Raw genomic sequence first — 18,182 nt, forward strand, 5'->3', positions numbered from 1 at the left:
ACCTGTATCATGAACAAATGTTTCCTAATATCAATTCTAAACCTTCTCTGGCAGAAGCTGAGGCCATTTCTTCTCATCCTATCACTTGCTACTCAGGAGAAGACCAACACCCTCCATGCAACAACCTCTTTTCAGATAGCTGTAGAGAGCAAAAAGATCTCCCCTTCATCCAGTTCTTTACCCATCGCAGATACACCATCCAGGCCATGAGCTGCCACTTCTCCAGGAGATGCTGTGGGACACGGTGTGAAAGGCTTCACTGCAGTCAAAGGACACAATACCCACAGCCCGTGTGGCGGATTCACTCCCCACGACAGACTTTCCCTCATCTGCTCAGCGGTCACCTTGTCACAGAAGGAGATCAGGGTGGTCAAGCAGGACCTGCCTTTCACAAAGGCATGCTGATTGGGTCACTCCATGTGTCTGAGGACGTTGTCCAGTCTCTTCTTGAACACTGTCAGGCTTGGGGCTGTGACACTTCCCAGGGGAGCCTGTTCAGTGTCCAGCAACCTCTGGGTGAGGAACATCTTATTAATGTCCCACCGAAACCTCCCATGGCACATCTTCTGCCATTCCCTTGGGTTCTGTCATTGGTCACCAGAGAGAAGAGATCAGCACCTTCCCTTCCTTCACCCCTTGTGAGGAAACTGTAGCCACCATGAGGTCTCCTTTGAGTCTTTTCTTCAGCTCCGATGCTCAGAAACCCCTTGGTTTGCTTTCTGAAGCAGAAAGGAGGAGCCATGAGCTCCAGGCAATGGGAAGGGGCATCCTGTCCCTCACACACGGCTCAGGGCTCTTCCTGGGACCGTGGGATGTGGGTGTGCAAGGCCCAGGGAAGGACAACACTGAGACAACAACTTCCAGCTTCCCCATGGGGCTGCAAGGAGGCACCGAGGCCCCAGTGCCATGAGGACAACGTCTGCTCCTGGGGTCAGTGACAGAGACAACTGCCCTGGCCAAGGGGACACAGACCTGGGTTCTGTGGGTCCCTTCCAGCCTTACAGCGCCCTTTGCCATCTCCACCACAGGCTGTTCCACACGGTGCTGCCCCTGCCCCTCTTTCCCTGCAGGCTGCAGACACCCATCTCGCTTCCCACCTGCTCTCAGCCCAGCATTTCTGCACCTTCGCTGCTGTGTCTGCACCCTCACTGGCTGCTCTTTGGAACACAAACCATGGGCTGATCCAGCTCCCTCTGGGTCACCTCTTGCACCACAGCACTGCCCTTCCAGTGACATTTCTTCCTCCCCATATCCAGTCCTCACCTTCCAAACTGTACTTTCTGGTATTTTTTTCTTTCTGTTTCCTTCTTATTCCCACCATCAAGGGAAGCTCAGCCACCTCATAAACTGCCCTTCATGCAGGGAACCCAACCCATTAGGCTTCTTATGGTCTTTTACCTGACCAGAGAGAAGTCACCTCACCATGACCTTCTAAATCCCATGAGTGCTGCTGGCCTTTCAGCTTCTCTGACAGACACGACCATGTCCCTGCCCATGTCCCGTCATGTTCTCAGGTGGGATGAACATGACACCTCCAGACACAGAACTGACCCCACTGTCCCCTTCACAGCCACATGAATCTGACTGGATTATGAGTGTCTGAGATACAACTCACCTCATAATACCACACCCATCCATCCCCCTCCTCAGCACCCAGGACCTCACCAGACTGAAGCATGTTCTATACATTCCTACACCTGCCCCTCTTTCCCACAGGCTGTAGACACCCATCTCGCTTCCTCACCTTGTTCAAATTTGTCAAATATATTTTCTACTAATACTGTGAGTGAAAAGCACTCCTCACTGGAACTCCTGTACTTATGTTAACACCTTCCATATCTCTTCTGCCTTACTTTTTTTTTTTTCCTATTCTTCCATCTCTTCTCTCTCCAGAAACCTATCCAAGGCAAAAATTCTGTCAAATCACAGAATAACTCAGGTTTGCAGAGAGCACTTGTCTCTCTCAACTTGTCTCACTCTCCTGCTCAGGGTGAACCAGGTGAGGCTGCTCAAGGCCTCCACCCAGGTTTGCATCATCCTCAAAGGCACTAAAGATTCACTCTGTTACATCATACAAGGGGAGAATAAATATGTTCAACAGTGTTGTCCAAGTGCTGGTCACTGAGGGATGACACCAGTAACTGGCTGCACACAGGACTTTGTACCACTGGTGATATTTGGGCTTGATGGTTCAGCCAACTTCCTACCCAGCATCCACTTCTTGAGCCCCATCAGCACCACTCTGGCCAGAAGGAGACCATGTCTGAGCCTTGCAAATGCCCTGTACACAACATGCCTTTCTTTCCCCTGTCCCTTTGGGTTCAGCAATCCCTTCCTTGTCACTCACATTCCTGAAATGTCTGCAGGAGGACGTGTCCCATCCCCTTCCCAGGGAGGGAGGTAGGGTGGCCAGCCTGTTATTCTCCCCATTCCTCTTCCTGCTCTTCCTGAAGATGGGTTTGAGGTCTGCATTTTCTAATGACCCAAGAGCCATTCTGGTTTTCTTGACACTTACGAGAGCACAATCTCAAATCACAAGAAAGAGTGACAGAGCAGACAAGAGCACTTGCAATGATCCTTTTCAAGGCAGCTGACACGTATCTCACTGATCCAGTGGGGTTTGTTTATGGAGTCACACACAGAAAAATCAGATTCTGTCAGGCATCCATATCTGAGTTGGTCTCAGGTCTCCTTGTTCACCCAGGGATGCTCAGAGATAGTCTGTCCCTATTACACACAGCGGCAGGAGTCACAATGTCCCTCTGGCCTCCTGTTGGTTGCCACTCCCAAAGGACGGGAGACACCTCAGCCCTGTGCTGTGTCACCTGCTCTGCACTCATCTGACATGTTCCACGTCATGAGGAATGGACACAGGGAGCTCAGTTCAAGGAAGCACAACCCAGTGCTGCATTCAGGGGATTTCCCATAGGTTGTCCCTCCCAAAATGAAGTGACCTCAAGACCTCGTCTATCTCACAGGCCTTCACGGAATGGAAAGGAATAGTTGATGGTGTTTGTGCTCAGTCAGGTTCATGTCACCTCACGTACATGATGTGCATGCTCACATCTCATCTGTACAAAGCAAACATGGACGGCTGAACTATTCATTGAGTGTCCATCCATGGAGAGAAAACAGCCTCTGTGAGTGAGAAGCCAGTTCTGGAAATGGTGGTTGTGAGGGGCCAGTCCATGGTGACTGACCTGGGGCTTCTTCCACGGGGTGTCCAGTGCACAGGGGCACAGCCCAGCCCTGCTCTGCTGGTCCTGCAGGTCTCTGGCAGGAGCCTGGCTGTGAGAGGACACTGCTGTGTGCCAGCCCTGCACACACACACTGTTCAGCTGTACTCTGGTGTTTAACCTGTGGGTCACTTTCTTGGGCACATTCATGAGAAAATTTTTTTAAGAAGACTTAAACCTTCAGATCCTGCCCTGAGGAGATCACCTTTCTATCTGGAAAGGCTGTTGTGAGGCCAGCTCTGTCACAGCAGGGCCCATTGCCTGTCCCTGCCTGCGCCAACAGCACTGACACATAGCAGGACGGTGACCAAGCTGCCAGAGCACTCAGGCCTTGCACCAACACCAGGGATGAGAAGGAGAGTGTGGAGTGGAATCAAAACAGCTCTGGAAGAACAATCGCTGCTGCTCCTTGGCAGTGCTGACATGCGAGAGCTCTTTTCCCTTCCACCCATGTACAAAGGAACTGTCCCTGCAGCTCCAGAAAGTTCCCGGAGAAAGAATGCCAGTGAAAAAAAGTGGTGAAGGACACTTTATTTTGCTTGAACACAGAGAACAAGATTCAACACTGACACAGCCACTTGGTGTGAAAAGAAAAGCAGGCAGTGAATTACAAAGGGAATTAAAATATTATCATAAAAAATAAAAAAACAATAAAAAAAAAAAACACAGGGAAAAAAAAAAAACAAAAAATAAGCAACAACACAAATTGAGACAAAAAATAAATACTGCACACAGGATCAACCTCCAATGAGACAGAATATACTCTTATGAAGAAGAAGATTGATACAGTTTATAGCTTCAGAAGAAATCCAGTCATCAGTTTGCAAAGGGCATCCTTGAGCTCCTGGTTCCTCATGCTGTAGATGAGGGGGTTCACTGCTGGAGGCACCACCGAGTACAGAACAGACACCAGCAAGTCCAAGAATGGTGAAGAGATGGAGGGGGGCTTCAGGTGGGCAAACAAGCCAGTGCTGACAAACAGGGAGACCACGGCCAGGTGAGGGAGGCAGGTGGAAAAGGCTTTGTGCCGTCCCTGCTCAGAGGGGATCCTCAGCACGGCCCTCAAGATCTGCACATAGGATACCACAATGAACACCAAACACATAAAAACTAAAGATCCATTAAACACAATAAGGCCAAGTTCCCTGAGGTAGGTGCCCGAACAGGAGAGCTTGAGATTTTGTGGGATTTCACAGAAGAACTGGCCCAGGGCATTGCCCTTGCACAGGGGCAGTGAAAATGTATTGGCCGTGTGCAGCAGAGCATTGAGAAACCCAGTGGCCCAGGCAGCTGCTGCCATGTGGACACAAACTCTGCTGCCCAGGAGGGTCCCGTAGTGCAGGGGTTTGCAGATGGTAACGTAGCGGTCGTATGACATGACAGTGAGAAGAGAATACTCTGCACCAAACAAGAAAAATACAAAGAAGACCTGGGCAGCACATCCTGCAAAGGAAATGACCCTGGAATCCCACAGAGAGTTGGCCATGGATTTGGGGACTGTGATGGATATGGAGCCCAGGTCGAGGAGGGCGAGGCTGAGCAAGAAGAAGTACATGGGGGTGTGGAGGTGCTGGTCCCAGGCTATGGTGGTGATGATGAGGCCGTTGTCCAGGAGGGCAGCCAGGTAGATGCCCAGGAAGAGCCAGAAGTGCAAGAGCTGCAGCTCCTGTGTGGCTGTGAATGGCAGGAGGAGGAACTGGGTGATGGAGCGGCTGTTGCACATTGGCTGCCTGTGGGCATGAGGACCTGTGCAAGGAGGAAAAGACAGTGACAAGTTAGGGGAGACTTCTCTGAGGAAAATAAACATCCTATTTCCCATGGAAAACCCCCTCCCTGATGGAGGGATGTTTCAGCTCATTCTCTCATTCAGGGGGTCCTGAATCCCCTCCCCAGCATTTCTGGTCCACCTCCCTCTCCCTGCCCATGTCAGTGCTGCCTGCAGCTGTGTGTCTGTCCCTGGTCTGCTCCCTGTCAGTGTCACAGACCCCGTCACACCCGCTGTGTGCTCAGCTCTGTCCTGCTCACACCTCCTGACACTGCCCAGGGGCAGCTCTGTGTGTGCAGGGGCTCAGGAGTAACTCAGACACGTCCTAACGAGAACTGGGGTCTCAGTGTCTTCTCCAAAGAGAGAAATAAATCCCCAGCTCCACTGCACACTCAGCTAACAAAGAGTGGAAAACTGAAAGCACAGACTCCTTTCCTTACAGCTGTTCCTGTATTGATGCTGTTGCTCAGAAGGACCCTCTGCCATGTCTGTGGGGGGATCTGGAGCTCTGAGCAGCCCTGACCCACACAGCCCCCTTCAACCCCACAAGCTCCCTGCCTGCCCTGCCGGGGGTCGCTCTTTCCCCCCACAGCTGCTGCCATGGGATCTCCCGGGCAGGCTGAGCGCTGACCCTGGCAGGCGGCAGAGTCCCTGCCTGGCACAGCCCTGGGGTGCTGGGACCCTGCTCTGCAGGACAGCCCTGGGTACCCCTGGGTGCTCCCCCGGCTTCACAGCTGTTCAACATGGCCTGACAAGAGCCCCGTCCTTACAGATCCCACAAGCTGTGCCTGTGCCAGTTTCAGGAGATGCCTCCAGGAGCTACAGCTGCACTGCCCTGCACCAGAGACTTACCATGGCAAGGGCTGCAAAGGTTTCTCCTCCAGTGAGCTCTCAGTCATCCTCCAGTCCTGACCACCTTTAATCTCTCTCTGCCTTGCTCATCTGCTGAGATCCCCAGGCAGAGCCCTCAGCCCTGCTGCGTGTGCAGAGGAGCTGCTCCTGGGCAGAGCTGTCTCTCTGCAGCGCTGCCGCTGCCATGAGCTCCCTGTGTCCCAGGAGCCCAGCCCAGCTCAGCACCACAGGAGCAGCACAAGGCGCTTTAATGACCCCTCTCGTGGGATTGGTGCTGAGTCCATGGACCTCAGACCCTGGAGGAAGGTGAAGAAACTTCTCAAGAAGTCAAAGTCAGATTCAAACTCCAAATTTTCTTGTACTGTTAATGGGTCCCACTGAGGGAACCTACTGAGAAACAATATCCAGGTTTGGTTAGAGAAGAAAACTGGAGGTCAGGAAAAGCAAAGTAAAGATATCTCTGATGCTAAGGAAACCTGGTTGTGTTTCTTTAACCAAAAGCCAAGCCCTGACCTTGTACCATGGGAAGTCAGATCCTGTCCCTCCCACGTTGCCCACGGCCCTTCCTGGGACAGTGTGATGTGGGGCTGTGCAAGGCCAAGGGCAGGACTATGGTCCCACCCATCCCAGGTTCCTGGTTGGGGACAAGGAGGCCATGAGGCCCCTGTGCTGCAAGGACAAGGTGTCTCCTCACAGGCATCAGAGGTGCAGACAACAGCCACAGCCAAGGGGAGAAGGAGCTCATGTCTGGTGGGGCTTTCAGCCTCTTACCATCCCATGATCATCTCCACGACAGCCTGTCCTGTGCTGTGACATCCCCTGCACCTCTGTCCCTGCAGGCTGCAGACATCCCCCCTGCTGCCCCACCTTGCTCCTGTCTGAGCATCTTCCTTCCTTTGCTGAGATCTCTCCATCCTCCCCAGCTGGTCCCTGAAGCACAAAGCCTTGGGCTGATGCAGACTCCCTCTGCTGACCTGCTCCACCACAGCACTGCCCTTCCATCACAATCCTTTCTGCTCATGGCCAGCCTGGACCTCCCCAGCTGCACTTTGGGCCATTATTTCATTCTCATGCTCTTTCCCACTATGCAGAAACCTCCACCACCTCTGAAACCGCCCTTCAAGCACTCTCAGGCTACTCCTGCACTACTGCAGCCTCCCCAGCGCTGCTGGGCCATAGCAGCCCAGGTCCCTCAGCACTCCACACCATGTGCACAAGGTGCTGAACCTGCCTTGGCACAGCCCTGCACACTGCAGTTCCTCCCTGCTGCTCCAAACTGGGAAGCCGCACACTGGCACACACCCGTGTGTGTGGGTCACACCAGTGCTGAACCGAATGGGATGAGAACTGCAGGTGTCTGGGTCCCCACGCTCCTCCTCATGCAGCCCCGTGTGCAGCTGCCTTGTTCATGGTGAGCGTGCACCACGGGCTGCTGTGGGGACCTTGTAGCGCCCAGGCCCTTCTCCTCAGGGTCACTGAGAACTCCTCATTTCATCTTGTCACAATTCAGAGATTTCTAATGGGTGAATATTAGCTATTCACAAGGTCTGGACTCCCCCTTGACTGAAGCTCCATTTCTCAGCTGTTAATGTTTGCACGCAGATGGCTTATCCTGATGAGGGTGTCTCTCCCAACATAACTGCATGAGGAGTTACAGGACACTATAAATATCATCTCCTGGGGAAAAAGTGGAGTCTTGGGTGTCTGAAACTCACAATGCCAGAGGTCTGGAGTCAAAGGGATGGTTTCCCTTCATGTGGGAGAGCAGCAGGAATGTGTGGAGCTCTGCTTGGGGACAGACAATGTCAGCTGAACGTTGACGAGTCAGCATGAGAGGGCAGAACAACATGGGCAGTGTTGTGGTGACTGGACATCAGCTACAGACTCACTGGTGAGGAAGAGCAATGAGATGAGGCCTCCTTCAGACAAATGAAAGAAGCCTCATGTTTCCAGGCCGTGTCCTCATGGCAGACCTGAGATATCCCAATATCTGCAAGGTACCAGCCATCCAGGAGGGTTTGGAACCCATTGACGACATCTTCCTGACACGGGTGACTGAGGAGTCAGTGGGGTGAGGTGCCCTGTGGGACTTCACACTTACAAACCAGAAAGAGTTGGTCAGAATGGAACAGTCAGGGATGGGAAAGTGGAGCTGAGGCTCCTGGGAGATGAGAACAAGGCCAAGAGCAGGATTTCAGGAGAGCAGGATTTGGCCTGCTGAGGGACCTGCTTGGGTCCTGTGGGATATGACCTTGGTGTCTGCAGTGCTTTTCTCTCCCATCTCCTCCCTCCTCTCTCCCACCTGCTGTTCTGCAGTGTTTTTTACCCTTTCTCAAATACAATATCCCAGAGGTGCTGCCAGCATCACTGAGTGGCTCAGATTGGGCAAGCAGTGGGTCCATCTTGGAGCAGCTGAAATCGGCTCTGTCTGATGTTGGTCCAACTCCTGTTGTGTTCTCAGAGAGGTGACAACTGTAGCACAACCACACTCAGCCCCAGTTCCAAGACTTTGCCATGTAAACACAGTACACTGTAACTGTGTGTTGGCTGTTACAAACTACTTGATCGTGCAGAAGAAATGGTCAGTAACCTGAGGAAGTCACCAGTCAATGAGCAGGTTCCTATGGGGAACTGTAATTGCCCTGACATTCACTGGTCAGGCAAAGCTGCAGCTGCCAACAGACCAAAGGATCTTGGGCCAACTGCTTAACATGTCTGTCTGGTGGGCCAACAGGGGTGATACTCACCTGGATCTGGAACTGTGAAACAAGGAAACCCTGGTGAGGGATGTGAACATCAGTGTCCACCTTGGCTGTTGTGAGCAGGACACAGAGGGGTCCCAGGCACCAGAGGGGAGGGAGGAAGGCCAGCAGCAGAGCACAGGCTGGTGGGCTCCAGAGGAGAAGACTTTGACATACTGGGGGATGGCGACCAATAAAGGTTGTGACATGGAAGTAGATCTGAAGGGTGAAGGAGCTCAGGAAATCTGAGTATCCTTACAGGACAGGCTGCTCCAAGCACAAGAATGATCTCTCCAAGTACCCATGAACAGAAGCATTTATCTCATGAGGCTGCTCCTCTGAACTGATGGAGCTGCAGGGCATAAAGGCAGCACACAGGACGTGGAAGCAGGGGAAGCTGCAAAGGAGTAATTTAGAAACCGTGTCCATGGATGTGGGGATGATGACAAAGCTGCCCTGGACTTGATACTTGCATGGGAAGGGCAGCAAGATGAGCTAACAGAGCTTCACTTGCAGTAAGAGAATAGACAGGGTGAACGTGGGCCTGCTGCTGAACTTCATAAGAGTAGAATCAGACGGGACTGAGGTTGTTCATGGCTTCTTTGCCTCCATCTTCACCAGCAAGGTCTCCTGGGACTTGGTTCCTGAAGGCAGGAGTCTGGAGAACACCCAGCAGTGGATGGGGCTCAAGTCAGGGGTGACCTGAGCAAACTCAGACACCATTACAGAACAGGAGATGGGTCACTTGACCAGCTCCTGAACACAAGTATCACTGTGCTGTGGCACCTGAGATTGCCAGGGACACCCACCTCTTGGTCCAGAGGAGTGTGACTCCTCTTGAGGTGTCCTGGACTATCTCCTCATTCACATGGTGATTTAGGTACCCACTTTTCTGACTTATTCAGTCTTTATCAGAAGACACTCCCTATCGATATGAACTGGAGTCTTATGATACCACCTGTTCTGGAAAGGGAGGGAAGGGCGAGCAGGGAAGAGAATAGAAGAAATTTAGATTTATTGCTATTTATTATGGAAATGCTCTCTGTTTGGCTATTCCTGAAATCTCTCTAATGATCCACACCAGACTTGAAGCCTTTAGGAAAATGATGCACAGAGCCTTGGCTTGTAAGAGCATTTTAGATGTTAGTGAGCCCTCTGGTGCCGTGAGCCTGAACTGCAGCTACTGAGAGAATGAACAAACCTCTAATGAAGTGAAAGGCAGAAGCAAACCCCAAGTTCTGAGGGTGTTTGGGACCCCATGAAGGGCCATCACTGACACAGCTGTGAAGGAAACAACCAGTGCAGGTCCCTGTCCCTGGAGGCTGGTGAAGGGAAGACTTGCAGACACTGGTTCCAGGTGGTGAGCACCATGTGGAGGTGGCTCTGATGCCATGTCAGCCCTTGATACTTGTTCATCACCAGAATGGCTGAGCCCTGACCCCTGGGACCTGGTAGATTTTTCTGAACTGATTTTCAAGGCTTTTCCTGTGGTCAGTGTGAGTGTTTTGTGCTTTGGTGGTGTTTGATGCCATCTGCTCTTGGTTTGATTGTAGGGCTCTTGTTTTCTGTGGAGGTGAAAATGCCTGTGAGCTCCTCACAACTCATCCAGCTTGTTTCATACACCTGGCAATGGTCACCAGTCACCTCAATGTCCCAGTCCCGCACTTGCTTGAATCCCCTATTTTGATCCATACCCATCACTCCAGGAGGTTCATGCATCCACCAGGTTCATGGATGATTCCTGAGGACCATCCAAGTGTGGGCAGTGTAAGAGAGGAGCAGAGCAGGGTCAGCTCACGGGCCATGACTGAGCACAGCCACCCCAGCAGCAGCCGTTCCCCATCTCCCAGGCACAGCCATGCCCACAGCATGCAAATGGCACTGCCATACATGATTAGCCCAAGAGAGGCCTTTCTTCCTTCCCTATTCCCAGGAAGATCTTCCTCCTGTTCCTCCTCCACCTGCAGACATCAACTGCTTTCCATTGCTGGGCTCAGACATGGCTGGAAGGGTTCACTGAAGCCATCAGCCATCTCATTGCTTCTCCCTGACATGCCCTGACCCTCTCCCACACCTACAATTGCCAATCACAGCTGCTCAGGCCTCCCGCTCTTCAGAAGAGGCCTCGAGCTTCTTGGTTCTTCCTGGTGCTTGTAATAAACATCCTCGCTCTCTGCAGAGTTCATGGTGAGCTTTCTTGTCCATGACAACCCCTTTATGACCATGTCTTACTAAATGGTTGTGTTTGTATGATCATATGTGCAGGAAGGGCAGTCACAGGACAGCACCCAATATGTCAAAACTGATGCTGAGTGAAATGCCGTAAAGCCCCGATGTGTTCCCCCTGTGTCTGTGTCTCTCCTGGAAGGAGTCTGTCTCGAGAAGGGGATCCAGCTCCTGCCACTCTCTGCAGAGGCACATGAGCAGTGTCCATCACCTGGGGACACAAAGGGTGACGTTTGCCAGACCACTCATCATCTGAACCACTTAGATGTGTGCTTGTGGATGAGGTATGGAGCCTTATAGTGCAAATACCTATTTAATTGTCATTGCCAGAGGGGCTACCACTGATGCAGTGTACTATATTACAAATATTTAAACATAAGCATATAAAACTGACATTCCTAGACAAATTATACAAACACCTGAAGGACTTTTCATACCTTTTAACATGATTATCCACAGAAGGCCACCAGCTTTACATCTCAGGAAATAGGATGCCGGAGTCCAAGGGCAGGATGGTTTGGGCTCTGTGCTGGGATCTGGAAACTGAAACGTGCTCCCATCTCCCAGCCCCCTGCCCTTCTCAGTGAGGGTGTGAGACATTCTGCCAGCGAGGGCTGAACTCACAGCCATGACCAGTATCTTATGTCCAACTGCAGCCAATGGTGTCCTGCCAGCTCAGGATTGGAGCTTCCATTGCTGGAGGTGTTTAAAAGACATGAAGATGTTGCACTTAGGGATATGGTTTATTGTTGGAGTTCTTATGTGGAGTTCTTATGTTGGAGTTCCATGTTCTTATGTGTCTTTTTCCAAACTAACTGATTCCATAATGCTGTGATTCTATGATTGGAGTTTAAATAATTTCAATTCTCACTAACTGTAGCTTCTGTCCAGGGTGGCTCTTGTGTGGCACAACTGTCCTGGCTCTCCAGGCAGCTTGGACACTGGTTTGGTGCCTGCACTGGAAGTTTTTCCCTTCCTTGGTTAAAAGACTTGGGTCACAGATGTTTGAAGCTGTCCTGTCAAATGCTGAGCGGGCTGAGCTTTGGAGCCAAGGGATGACAGAGACGTTCTCAAGGATGTTTTTGAATAGTGGTTCTATCACTAATAATCATAACAGAACACTCCGTATTCTTGGTTATAGTGAGGAACTAAAGCTCCCAGCAGTCATTCTCACTTCTCAAAATATATGTTGTGTTACAGTAGTTGGCCTCTTGTATGAAGTTCTTAGAACAGTGCTTTTTCCCACTTCCACCTTTTTTTTATTGAAAGAATGCACCTCTTGGTCAGAATTTTTCCCAAATCATCTCTATTCCATACATTTTCTCATTTCTTTCTCTGGTGTGAGGGGCAGGTGGCATAGGGGAGTTGTTTCCTTTGTAGCCATAGAAAGCCAAGGAACAGATCCCAGCTTATTGAAAAGGCACAAAGGAAGCCAGAATCTTTATGTGGTGTGCACTGACAATACTTTTTTCCCTATATTTCTAATCTCTGAAGTCCCAACTGTCCAGCAGAGACTGGATTTATAAGCCCCCTTCATCTGCCCTGCTTGGCACCATGTAAAATGGAACTAGTCCAGTCAAGAAGTTGGTTTTGATTCTCTTCAAAGCCAGAAGCACCACATGGGTGGTGAACCAGGATACTCAGTGAGGGCTAAAACTTCTCGGTTCTTAAAGTTCAGGTGTTCCCTGGAATCTCAGCAGACAAGTTGTGCCAATTGCTCGCTGCAGGGAGCTGGCCAAGAGCCTCGTCTCCATTTCTATAATGATGGATTTGCTGCCTGGCTGATGTGCAGACTCTGTACATGGATGCTGACACCTGTTGAGTAATCTGCTCTGAAAGGGTTAACAAGATGAGCAGTTCTTTCTGGAAGGGCATTAAGACAGCAAAAAAGATCTTGGCTCAGGGCAAAAGAGAAAGGATGGAAAAGTTGTGGTCAGGACTGTTCGGGGGCACTTGTAAAGCAGCCCTGCACCTCATCTGAATTATTCCTGTGGTCAGGGAGAACCTGAGAGCTCTCCCTAATTTGAAAATCACAGAATCACAGAATCGACTGGGTTGGAAAAGACCTCAGAGATCATCAAGTCCAACCCTTGGTCCAGCTCCAGTCCATTTACTAGATCATGGCACTAAGAGCCATGTCCAATCTCAGTTTAAAAACCTCCAGGGATGGTGAGTCCAGCACCTCCCTGGGCAGCCATTCCAATGCCTGACCACTCTCTCTGCAAAGATGCCTAAATTCCCCCTGGCAGAGTTGAAGCCCATGCCCCCTTTCCTATTGCTGATGCCTGGGAGAAGAGCCCAATCCCCACCTGGCTAGAACTGCCCTTGGAGGCTGCTGTCCTTGAGACCAGATGAACTCACTCCTGCCACCCTGCCTGGCAGTTCATTCCACCCGTGTCACAGCTCTGTCTGCAGCACTGACAGCTCCAGCTCCCCAGTCAGGTCCCTGGCTGAGGACATGGCCTCACATCTGGGCTGAACAACCCCAGCTGTGGCACCAGCCCAGCTCTGACCTGCACAAGAAACCTGGTACCAAGTGTCCAAGCGCCCATGTGTGCAAAGGCTTTGCTGCAGAGCACAGACATGACATGGCCAGAGATTGAAGAATGTCTCTCTGGACCTGGGAGTATAAAACCAGAATAAAATACCTGAACTCATCCAACTTAAGATATTCCTCCCTCGACTTGGAGGAATTAGATCCTTTGCTGTAATATTCCTGGTGTCTTGTCTAAGGATGGGAAAAGAAAAGTTGATTCTCATACTAGTTCATTGTTTAATACAAAGAACACAATGATGTGTCTCTTCAGAGGAGAGAGAATCAATGTCACTTATTAATTGAGGTTATTTCAAAGACTGTGCCCTTGGAGCCCCAGAGACACCTGGAGGGAGCCCAGAGGGGACAGAGAAAGGGACATCATGGGCTGCTCCTGTGGTGCTGAGCTGGGCTGGGCTCCTGGGACACAGGGAGCTCATGGCAGCGGCAGCACTGCAGAGAGACAGCTCTGCCCAGGAGCAGCTCCTCTGCACACGCAGCAGGGCTGAGGGCTCTGCCTGCAGCACCGAGGGCACAGGAGCCAGGCACAGAGAGGGGAAAGGCAATGTAGGGGGTTGGTTGCTGAGGGCTCATTGAGAGACACATCTTCACAGTTCTAACATGGTAAGTCTCTGGCTGTAGGACAATGCAGCTGCATTTCCTGGAGGGATCTCCTAAAGATGATACATCTGAGAATTTACAAGATCTGTCAGGTCTCTCTCACAATATTTCTCATATAGAGGACCAGAACATGGTCCAGACCAGCGCTTCCCTGCTGCACTGTCAGAGGGACAGGGCATGATGGCACCTTCTGCTGAGGGTGACTGCAGGGGGAGCACCCAGGGATGCTGAGAGCTCACTGGAGGAGAAACCTTTGCAGCCCTTGCCATGGTAAGTCTCTGGTGCAGGGCAGTGCAGCTGTAGCTCCTGGAGGCATCTCCTGAAACTGGCACAGGCACAGCTTGTGGGATCTGTAAGGACGGGACTCTTGTCAGGCCATGTTGAACAGCTGTGAAGCCGGGGGAGCACCCAGGGGTGCCCAGGGCTGTCCTGCAGAGCAGGGTCCCAGCACCCCAGGGCTGTGCCGGGCAGGGACTCTGCCGCCTGCCAGGGTCAGCGCTCAGCCTGCCCGGGAGATCCCATGGCAGCAGCTGTGGGGGGAAGGAGCGACCCCCGGCAGGGCAGGCAGGGAGCTTGAGGGGTTGAAGGGGGCTGTGTGGGTCAGGGCTGCTCAGAGCTCCAGATCCCCCCACAGACATGGCACAGGGTCTTTCTGAGCAACAGCATCAACACAGGAACAGCTGTAAGGGAAGGAGTCTGTGTTTTCAGTTTTCCACTCTTGCTCGTCTGGGTGTGCAGTGGAGATGGGGATTTATTTCTTTCTTTGGAGCAGACACTGAGACCCCAGTTCTCGTTAGGACATGTCTGAGCTGCTCCTGAGGCCCTGCACACACAGAGCTGCCCCTGGGCAGTGCCAGGAGGTGTGAGCAGGACAGAGCTGAGCACACAGCGGGTGGGACGGCGTCTGTGATACTGACAGGGAGCAGACCAGGGACAGACACACAGCTGCAGGCAGCACTGACATGGGCAGGGAGAGGGAGATGGACCAGAAATGCTGGGGAAGGGATTCAGGAACCCCTCTTACATCTCCTGCAGTGCAGACACATTTCCCAGTGCAACCCCTGGTCTCCTCTCCTCCCCAGCAGACCCTCTGCCCCAAAGCCATGGGGTCCAGGTCACAAGTCTCCACCTCAGCAGCTGGACCTCCAGGTGAAGGGTTCCTGCAACGTGGTACACAACAAAGGTGCTAAAAGTACTTTCTCTCCAGTGTCATTATGTGAGTGGCAGCAGCACAGCCGGGTCAGGAGAAGGTTCCACAGCATGCCCGTCTGCCTTTCTGTCCTTGCTTTATTTTCTGGTAGCACTGCATTGTCCTTCCCTGTTTCTCCACCTTTCCCTGCTGCTCTTGCTCTCTGGGGTTGGGGTGCGAGTGTTGGTCACTTCTTGTTCTGATATCAACTCAAGGGGTCTTGCCCCAGAGGTGTGTTCATGGAAACCTGATGCCCAAGCTGTATTTTAAGCTGTGATGAACAGTTTTTCTCACTTGGTAGAAAGAGAGAATGAGCTGAAACATCCCTCCATCAGGGAGGGGGGTTTCCATGAGAAACAGCCTGTTTCGCCTAACTTGTCACTGTTATTTCCTCCTTGCACAGGTCCTCATGCCCACAGGCAGCCAATGTCCAACAGCAGCTCCATCACTCAGTTCCTCCTCCTGCCGTTCACAGACACACGGGAGCTGCAGCTCTTGCACTTCTGGCTCTTCCTGGGCATCTACCTGGCTGCCCTCCTGGGCAACGGCCTCATCATCACCACCATAGCCTGGGACCAGCACCTCCACACCCCCATGTACTTCTTCCTGCTCAACCTCGCCCTCCTCGACCTGGGCTCCATCTCCACCATTGTCCCCAAATCCATGGCCAACTCTCTGTGGGATACCAGGGCCATTTCCTACACAGGGTGTGCCACACAACTCTTCCTGTTTGTCTTTTTAGCTTCAGCAGAGTTTTACCTTCTCACCATAATGTCGTACGACCGCTACGTTGCCATCTGCAAACCCCTGCACTACGGGACCCTCCTGGGCAGCAGAGCTTGTGTCCACATGGCAGCAGCTGCCTGGGCCACTGGGTTTCTCAATGCTCTGCTGCACACGGCCAATACATTTTCACTGCCCCTGTGCAAGGGCAATGCCCTGGGCCAGTTCTTCTGTGAAATCCCCCAGATCCTCAAGCTCTCCTGCTCACACTCCTACCTCAGGGAACTTGGGCTTATTGTCGTTAGTGTCTTAGTATTATTTGTGTGTTTTACTTTCATTCTTTTCTCCTATGTGCAGATCTTGAGGGCCGTGCTGAGGATCCCCTCTGAGCAGGGACGGCACAAAGCCTTTTCCACCTGCCTCCCTCACCTGGCCATGGTCTCCCTGTTAATCAGCACTGGCATGTTTGCCTACCTGAAGCCCCCCTCCATCTCTTCCCCAACCCTTGACCTGGTGGTGTCTGTTCTGTACTCGGTGGTGCCTCCAGCTGTGAACCCCCTCATCTACAGCATGAGGAACCAGGAGCTCAAGGGTTTAGTGTGGAAACTTATAACTGGACATTTTCAATAACCAACAGCAACAAACTCTCATTTTGTGGTGATGTTTTGTGATAATGTTGTAATCTCTTTCCTAATTCACTGTCTGCCTTTCTTTTCTGCCCAATTGTTTATGTAAACGAGGAGCCATTTTGGTTTTTTTGCCAAAAAAAAAAAAAAAATAGCGCCCTAAACTGTCCTGTCTTGGTTTGTTTTTCTCCTGAGATCCTCTTTTAAGTCCTTTTTGAAGACGCAGGGAGTTTCTGTCTGCATTAGTGGAGGGCAAGAGAGTCTATCATGGCAATTCTGCCAGGGAGCAGCAGCCCTTGGATTTTTAGAGCTGTTCTGTTTCCACTCCACACTCTCCTTCTCATCCCTGTTGTTGGTGCAAGGCCTGAGTGCTCTGGCAGCTTGGTCACCGTCCTGCTGTGTGTCAGTCCTGTGGGTGCAGGCAGGGAAAAGCAATGGGTGCTTGTGTCACAGAGCTGGCTTCCATAACAGTACTTTTATAAAGAAACGTGATTTTCGTAGGGCAGTGCCTGAAGGCATAGATATTCTTGAAGTTTCTCTCAAGAACATGCACAAGAAAGTGTCCCACCGATTCAAACCCCAGTGTGCAGCTGAACAGTGTGTGTGTGCAGGGCTGGCACACAGCAGTGTCCTCTCACAGCCAGGCTCCTGCCAGAGACCTGCAGGACCAGCAGAGCAGGGCTGGGCTGTGCCCCTGTGCACTGGACACCCCGTGGAAGGAGCCCCAGGTCAATCACCATGGACTGGCCCCTCACAACCACCATTTCCAGCACTGGCCTCTCACCCCAGATCAGAGTTTTTTGTCCCTCCATGGAATTACACTGAATGAGTAGGTCAGAGGTTCATGTTCACATTGTACAGATGAGATGTGAGCGTGTACATCATGTATGTGAGGTAAGATGAACATGAATCAGCACAAACACCATCAGCTACTCCTTGGGGTTCCATGAAGGCCTGTGAGACAGACAGTTCATTGAGGTCACATCATGTTGGGTTTCCCATAGGAAACCAACAGAATGCAGCACTGGGATGTGCTTCCTTGAACCAATGTCCACTCTTAATGATGAGGGACATCAAAGATAAATGTAGAACATGACAACACACCACGAAGCTGAGGTGCCTCCCAACCTTTGGGAATAGGAACTGGAGCCCAGAGAGACACTGTGAATCCTGCTTCTGTGTGTATAAGGGAAACTGTCTGTCCCTGAATATGTCACTGTGTTTTAAGAGTCCACAGGGCCCACTCAGATGTGTACACCTGACAGAACCCTGATATTTCTGTGTATGACTCCAAAGACAAACCCCAGTGGCACAGTGAGATTCATCTCAGCTCCATTGGTCAGGCTCATTGCAAGTGTCCCTGTTTGCTCCATCACCTTTCTCATCCCCATCATATGTTGTTCTACACAGTCCTACACCTGCCCCTCTTTCCCTGTGGGAAATTCTGGATTGTGGTCTCGGAAGGGCCAGAGCGATCAGAGAGGTTCAGAGGTCCCTCAGAAAGGCAGACGTCAAACCCATCTTCAGGAATGGCAGGAAGGAGAACTGGGAGAACGACAGGATGCTCAGCCTACGTCTGTCCCCGGGAGGATGACAGGTTACATTATTCTGCAGGCATCTCTAGGCAGCAGAAGGACAAGGAAGGAATTGCTGAACCCAAACGGGCAGGG

General features: G+C 51.6%; 2 protein-coding genes across 2 annotated transcripts in view; one reads left to right on the forward strand and one right to left on the reverse strand.

The window, feature by feature from the left end:
• Positions 1-3,822: 3,822 nt before the first annotated feature.
• LOC308052352 (olfactory receptor 14J1-like) overlaps positions 3,823-18,182 on the reverse strand; it is a gene marked incomplete at its 5' end in the record, with an annotated part of 50,290 nt that continues 35,930 nt past the window's right edge. Inside the window, one exon of the mRNA XM_080364435.1 lies at positions 3,823-4,910. Coding sequence (XP_080220561.1) covers positions 4,027-4,910 — 884 coding nt within the window. The 3' untranslated portion in view covers positions 3,823-4,026. The remainder of the gene's footprint in view (positions 4,911-18,182) is intronic.
• LOC308052361 (olfactory receptor 14A16-like) lies at positions 15,590-16,516 on the forward strand (the record flags this gene model as incomplete). The annotated part of the gene is made up of 1 exon (XM_080364442.1): positions 15,590-16,516. The coding sequence occupies one exon, from the start codon at positions 15,590-15,592 to the stop codon at positions 16,514-16,516; it is 927 nt and encodes a 308-aa protein (XP_080220568.1).

This window comes from Nesoenas mayeri, assembly GCF_963082525.1.
Source record: "Nesoenas mayeri genome assembly, contig: SCAFFOLD_40, whole genome shotgun sequence".
NCBI classification, from domain to species: domain Eukaryota; kingdom Metazoa; phylum Chordata; class Aves; order Columbiformes; family Columbidae; genus Nesoenas; species Nesoenas mayeri.